General features: G+C 62.2%; 1 protein-coding gene across 6 annotated transcripts in view; it reads right to left on the bottom strand.

Moving 5' to 3' along the window:
• Positions 1–1,945: 1,945 nt before the first annotated feature.
• Positions 1,946–6,378, bottom strand: part of PCSK6 (proprotein convertase subtilisin/kexin type 6) — a 32,848-nt gene continuing 28,415 nt past the window's right edge. For 2 of the 6 annotated variants that reach the window (XM_084869066.1, XM_084869067.1), the window contains 7 exons: positions 5,923–6,022; positions 5,381–5,577; positions 4,703–4,790; positions 4,257–4,360; positions 3,547–3,676; positions 2,950–3,062; positions 1,946–2,867 (listed from right to left, as the gene is read on the bottom strand). In XM_084869066.1, coding sequence (XP_084725192.1) covers positions 2,770–2,867; positions 2,950–3,062; positions 3,547–3,676; positions 4,257–4,360; positions 4,703–4,790; positions 5,381–5,577; positions 5,923–6,022 — 830 coding nt within the window. In that variant the 3' untranslated portion in view covers positions 1,946–2,769. Of the gene's footprint in view, positions 2,868–2,949; positions 3,063–3,546; positions 3,677–4,256; positions 4,361–4,702; positions 4,791–5,380; positions 5,578–5,922; positions 6,023–6,378 lie in introns of those variants that run through there. The other 4 variants (XR_014793628.1, XR_014793629.1, XM_084869070.1 and 1 more) reach the window with 2 other exon arrangements.

Here is a 6,378-nt window from a genome sequence, read left to right as displayed (position 1 = left end):
TTAAAAGGTGTATCGATTAATAACGGGGATTTTTTCCCCCATAGACGCGGTTATTAATGATGAACTAAGAATCCCTGCAAATGCTCCTTTTTTGGCATTAAATTCGACGTTTTTAGGTGTTAAATATATATGATGTTAACGCCTTTAGAAAGTATGACATGAAGTTTTGAAGATCGTTTATTTTAAATAGCATAAGTACCAAATTGCATATTTATCCACATATGTGCACATGCCATTTTGCTTACCGGGCTTTAAGAAAAATATGTTTTTATTCAATATGTTATGTATCTCAGAGGGGAAAGGAGAGGGAGACAGAGAGAGAGACATACGAAAGATTAGAGAAAACCATTCATTGACTGATAATTGCAGACCCCACTCTGGGGATGAAGCCCACAGCCTGGCTTGTGCCTCGGCTTCGTGCCCGGTTCTGGTTGCCTTCCGGGGGCCGTCTCTGCAGCCTGGAGGGTCCCCGATTCCAGACATTAGTATCCGCCGCTTCAGCAAAGCGTTAAAGCGCTCCAGTCTGTGACAGGTTCCGGGAGGGGGACCGGGAGCGGCGAAGACTCCATGCAAAGGGCGCCTCTCACGGGAAGGGGGTGTCGGCGGGGTCTCTGGCCGCCTGCCGAGGGCATTCCCGGGACAACGGGCCACATTCCGATCCCCTCAGAGGACTGGATGACAGAGATGCAGGAGCAGGCCCTGGTTTACAGGAAATCGCCCCTGCTATTTGGGAGAAAGAATTATAACATTTGCGGGGTCACAGGCAATCACACGGGTAATTTCAGATTGCTCGTGAAGAGACGTCTCTGTGCTATACCTGTCACTTTACGTTTGCTTAGGGATGGCTGGGGGGGGAAAGAAAAAAAAAAAAAAAAAAAAAGTTTAAACGGTGCAATACCAGATGTGTCCACAAGACGGCGACATAACATCACAAAAGCGGTGTTACCCGGTATATGGACTAATAACGGGGATTTCCCCCCCCATAGAGGCCGCTATTAATGATGAACTAAAACTTCCCGCAAATGCTCTTTTTTTGGCATTAAACTCGACGTTTTTAGGCGTTAAAATATCTATGATGTTAACGCCTTCACAAAATACGACATGAATTTAAGATTGTTATTCAAAATAGCATCCGTATCAAATCGCATATATATCCATCCACATATGTGCACTTGCCACTATGCTTACCGGGATTAAAGTTTATTTTTTATATTTTTAAAATATATATTTTATTGATTTTTTTACAGAGAGGTAGGGAGAGGGATAGAGAGCTAGGAACATGGATGAGAGAGAAACATGGACCAGCTGCCTCCTGCACACCCCCTCCCGGGATGTGCCCGCAACCAAGGTACACGCCCTCTACCAGAATCAAACCCGGGACCTTCCAGTCCGCATGCTGATGCTCTTATCCACTTAGCATCAGTGGTGTTAACGGTCTCCTCTGCACTCAAAGCTCCAAAGAACAGAGACAAAAAGAACATTTGCTTGAGACTCGGAGGCGGACTTACCAGGCCCTGGAAGCTGCGGGTCCTTCGGGAGGGACTCTGCTGTCCAACCCTCACCCCCAGCCTGCGACCCTGCAGCCAAGGTCAGGCGGCCCCAGCCCAGGGTCCTCCCGAGAGAGACACCACCTCCTCTGCCTCCTGGAATGCCTCCTCCCGGCCTCCTGCCGCTGCCACCTCCCTGACAGGCCGCCCCGCCCGCAGCCCCGCAAGCTGGCACAGCTGCCACTGTGTTTGTCTCTTTTTTAAAATTTTTTCAGGGAGGGAGAGCGATAGAAAGAGAAAATGATGAAAATCATGGATCTGCTGCCTCCTGCAAGTCCCCCAACCCGGGCCTGTGCCCTGACCAGGAATCAGACCCCTGACCTCCTGGTTCTCAGGTCGAAGCTCAACCACTGAGCCACACCGGCTGGTGTTCCCGGGAATAAAGACGCTGGGCTGTGGGCTGTTAACGCTTTTATTAACTTAGGGCGAACACTGCCTCTGCCCCGAGGGCGTGTCCCTCGGTGTCGGGGTCCCTCCACCCCCGAGGGGGCCCCCATCTCCCAGGACAAGTCCCAGAGCGGGGGGGGGGGGGGGGGGGGGGGGGGAGGAGCCGGACCAGCCCCAGAGGAGGTTTAAGGCGAAGGCTGCTCCCGGCCCGGGAGCCGCTCGGTGCGTTTCCGGGGAATCTCGGGCTCCGTCCACAGGGACCCTCGGCGGGAGCCGGAGCCGCCGATGCTCACTCCACACAGGCTGGCAGCGGCAGGATCCACGGGCCGGGCTCCCCGGGGTCAGGCACCTGCTGGTGGCCCTGGGGACCCCCCGGGGACCCCGCTGGGCGCCCGGCACTGGGGCGGGGAGACCCCTGATTGTCCCGGCCGTCCCGATGCCGACACAGACCCCCCACTGCCCCGGGCGGGGGCGCAGCTGGGGGGCCGGGCCCCGTGTCCCGCCGGCCGGACCGGTGGCGGCTGAGGCTGACCTTGGAGATGCTCGAACCCCGGCGAGCAGTGACGGGGGGCCCCGTGCCTGCTGTTCGCTTTGGTCTGAAGATTCGGTAAACGTGGGGGTGCCCAGGCGGGGCCCGGGCGCCCACTGGGGTGCTAGCCGGAGGGGACGTCTCTGTGGGGGCCCCCTGGGGCCGCCACCCCCTGGGCCGGGCGCCCACAGTGGCTGCGGCCACCGGCCCTGGCCCCCGGGTGGTAAAGCTGTCAGAGGCGGGCGGTCGGACGGATGGACGGTCAGACGGGCGGTTGGACGGACGGGGGCGGCCTGGCCTCTGCCTCTACCCGGCCCGGAGGCACGTGCGGCAGCAGAACTGGATGAAGAGCTTGCGCTCACACAGCCGGTTGGACTTCACCATCTCGCAGAAGGTCTCGTCCGCTGGGGGGGGGGGGGCGGTCAGACTCGGGGGCGGCCGGCCTGGGGGTCCCGGCCCCGCCGCCCGCCGCCCGCCGCCGCTCACCGTTGCTGCAGGTGTGGTTGGCGATGCAGGAGGCGCCCAGCTGTGTGAGGCCCGCCCTGCAGCGGCTGCAGTTGCGGCTGGAGCCCTCGCAGCTCAGGCAGTTCTCGTCGCACCTGCCGGGGACACGCAGGGACGGGGTTCCGCGGCCGGAGGGGACCAGGCCCCCATCCCCCGCTCCCGGAGGCCCCGGAGCCGGTCTGGCCGGGGCACACCCCGGGGTGCGGGCATGACCCCCAGGAGGCAGCCCGTCCATGGTTCTCTCTCATCTGATGTCTCCCTCCCTCTCCCGTCCTCTCTGTCATCAACAATCAGTACAAATAAATAAAGAAGGCGGACAGCCCTGACCGGTGTGGCTCAGAGGATAGAGCGTCGGCCTGCGGACTGAGGGGTCCCAGGTTCGATTCCGGTCAAGGGCATGGACCTTGGTTGTGGGCACATCCCCAGTGGAGTGTGTGCAGGAGGCAGCTGATGGATGTTTCTCTCACTGATGCTTCTACCTCTCTATCCCTCTCCCTTCCTCTCCGTAAAAAAAAAAAAAAAATCAATGAAATATACTTAAAGATTATAAGACAGACAGACAGACAGACAGGCACGCACCGCCGGCAGACTCTGTGGGGCAGGCCGGGCATGGCCTCGGGGTAGTAGCCCTCGCCACAGGCGGGCACACACGTCCAGTCCCGGAAGTGCAGGCCGCTGGCGCAGTGGATGCACGCCTCCCTGCCGGGGCCTGGGGGCGGAGAAGGGGCGAGGGAGCGACATCAGGGGCAGCCCCCCGCCCCCCTCCCGCCCAGGCCCGCCGCAGCCTGGCGCCGGGGTCCTGGCTCAGCGTCCGGAGGCCACGACCCAGACAGAACAAAGACAACAAAGCCATATATATATGTAAATACACACACACACACACACACACACACACACACACACACGGAAATAAAAAATAAAAGTTCGTGGGCCCTGATTCCAAATGCTCCCTTTCCCAGCAGGCCCTGCTCCTGCGAGAGCCTCCCCCTGTGGCTCCGCCCTCTGAGGTGGGGCCGGACCCGAATGGACCCGGGACCTCCCGGCTCACAGGGTGACGCGCTAACCACTGACCAGCACCGGCCGGGCCCCGGAACCTTCGCCTCTTCCCCGATTCATGCTTCACGCCCATACACAGCACCTCCTGACCCCCAATCTCCGTATTCGACCCCGCAAACCTCACGGCCACCCAGGAGGCCCCAAGAGCGGGGAGCCAGCCCCCCACCCCCCAGGCGGCCCGGGTTCCAGGACTGTCGGCCCCACGGCCCTGACGCCCGGCGGCGGGCACTCACCCACGCAGGTCCGGCAGGTGGGGTGGCACTGCCCGCAGCGGATCAGCTCAGAGTCGAAGTAGGTGCCCGGCTCACAGTCGGGAAGGCAGCTGCCCCGGGCCAGGCTGTCAGGGGGGGAAAAAAAGGCAGTTAAAAAATGTTTTTATTAATTTCTGGGAGGAAGAGACAGGGAGAGAGAGAAACACCCGTGATGAGAGAGAATCACGGATCGGATGCCTCCTGCACGCCCCCCACTGGAGATCAAGCCCCGGGCCCCGGTGAAGTGTTTTTAGAGGAGATGGGTGCGGAGCCTGAGAGGAGAGAGAAACACCGGCGTCCGATGAGGACAGCGCTGAACCTCTGCCCCGAGGATCGAGCTTTCAGGGAACACGGGCAAAGACACGGCGATTCAACTACGAAAACGAAAAAGGAAAAACAACAACAAAAGAGCCGACCCCGGGCCCCACCTGAACCCTTCCTTGCAGACGGTGCACCTCTCGGGGTCCTCGACGCACTTCTTGCAGCTGGGGTGGCACTTCAGGCACTTCCTCTGGCCTGGAGACAGGGGGACAGGGCGGGAGGGAGGGGAGAACAGGTGCGACCCGACCCTTGACCGGAATCGAACCCGGGACCCTTCAGTCCGCAGGCTGACGCTCTATCCACTGAGCCAAACCGGTTTCGGCTGCCCCTTTTATTTTTAATTTATTTTTAAGTCTATTTCTACCAGAGGCCCGATTCGCGAAGATTCGTGCAGGCATGGGCCTTCCTTCCGGCTGCCGGCCCCGCCGAACGCCCGTCTCCCACTCCTAGCCGCTCGGTGCCCGCGTATGCAAATTAACCCGCCATCTTGGTCGGGCTAATTTGCATACCCGTTCCTAGTGATCGGCCGGTGGGCGCCATGAAGGTACAGCCAATCCGCATCTGACTCTTTTTTTATTACCACAGATTGGTTTCAGAGAGGAAGGAAGAGAAGCCTGAGTGACGAGGGAGAATCATGGATGGGCGGCCACCTACACCCCACCCCCCCCTACAGGATGGGGATGGAGCCGGCAACCTGGGCACGCGCCCTGATGGGGGATCGATCCGAGAGGCCGGCGCCCTGACCACTGAGCCGCACTGCCCCGGGGGTGGGGGGTGGCACTTACTTTCCGCCGCGTAGAAGCCGGCGGGACAGCGGCTCACGCAGGCACTGGCCTCCTGGTGGTGGAAGAGGCCGCGGCGGCAGGACAGGCACTGGGCGGGGCTCCGGCCCGAGCAGGTCTCGCAGCCCCGGGGGCACCGGCGGCAGCGCCGGGCGGCCGCGTCCCCGAAGTAGCCGGCGGGGCACACGCTCACGCACTTCCTGCCGGGCCAGCGCAGAGGGCACCTCACCCCTCAGCCGCGCCCCGCGCCCGCCACCCACCGCCCGCGCCCACCACCCGCGCCCGCCACCCACCGCCCGCGCCCCCCGGCCACCACGCCGGGCCCGGGAAGCTGTGTGAGGGGCGTGGCCGGTGTTGCTCAGTGGTTAGAGCACCGGTGCAAGCACCATCGGGCCTCAGGCTCCATTCCCGGCCCCGGTCTCTCTCCCATGGATGTTCCTCCCTCCCTCCCTCCCTTCCTCTCTCTTAAAATAAATAAATCAATGGGAAATTACCCCCCGGGGGAGGATCCGCAAGAAAGCAGAGCCGCCCCGGTGGCTCCGTACCTGCCGGCCTTGGCGCTGCCCAGGCTGAAGTGGACACAGCTGAGGCACTGGCCGCCCGGCCCGTCACAGCCCTTGTCCCCACACTCCGGGTGGCAGGAGCCTGCGGGGGCGCACCGCCTTCGCCAGGGACACCCGGCCCCGGCCCCCCGCAACTGCCCGCCTGGCATAGCCCTCTGCCGCCCTCCCACCATCGGCGGCCGGCGGCGGGGGCAGAGCAGGTCTGTGGTGCCCTGCGGCTCCCCACGCCGCCGGCGGGACTGGGATTGGGGTCCCCCGGCCTCTGCCGAGCGGGCGGGGCGTGGCCGGGAGCCCCGTCTGCCCGGCTGGCGTCTTCAGGAAGAGGGTCTGCGTCCAGGGCGGCGGCGGGAGCCGGGCGGCGGCAGAGGGACGCGGGAGGACAAGGGCCCATTCTCCCCGCACAACGGGGCTGAGGGGCCTGGGCCCTCCCGGCGGCCG

This window comes from Pipistrellus hanaki (genome assembly GCF_964339955.1).
Source record: "Pipistrellus hanaki genome assembly, chromosome: 21".
Classification (NCBI taxonomy): Eukaryota; Metazoa; Chordata; class Mammalia; order Chiroptera; family Vespertilionidae; genus Pipistrellus; species Pipistrellus hanaki.
Note: the sequence above shows the minus strand (reverse complement) of the source record. Positions and strands in the feature narration are given on the sequence as shown.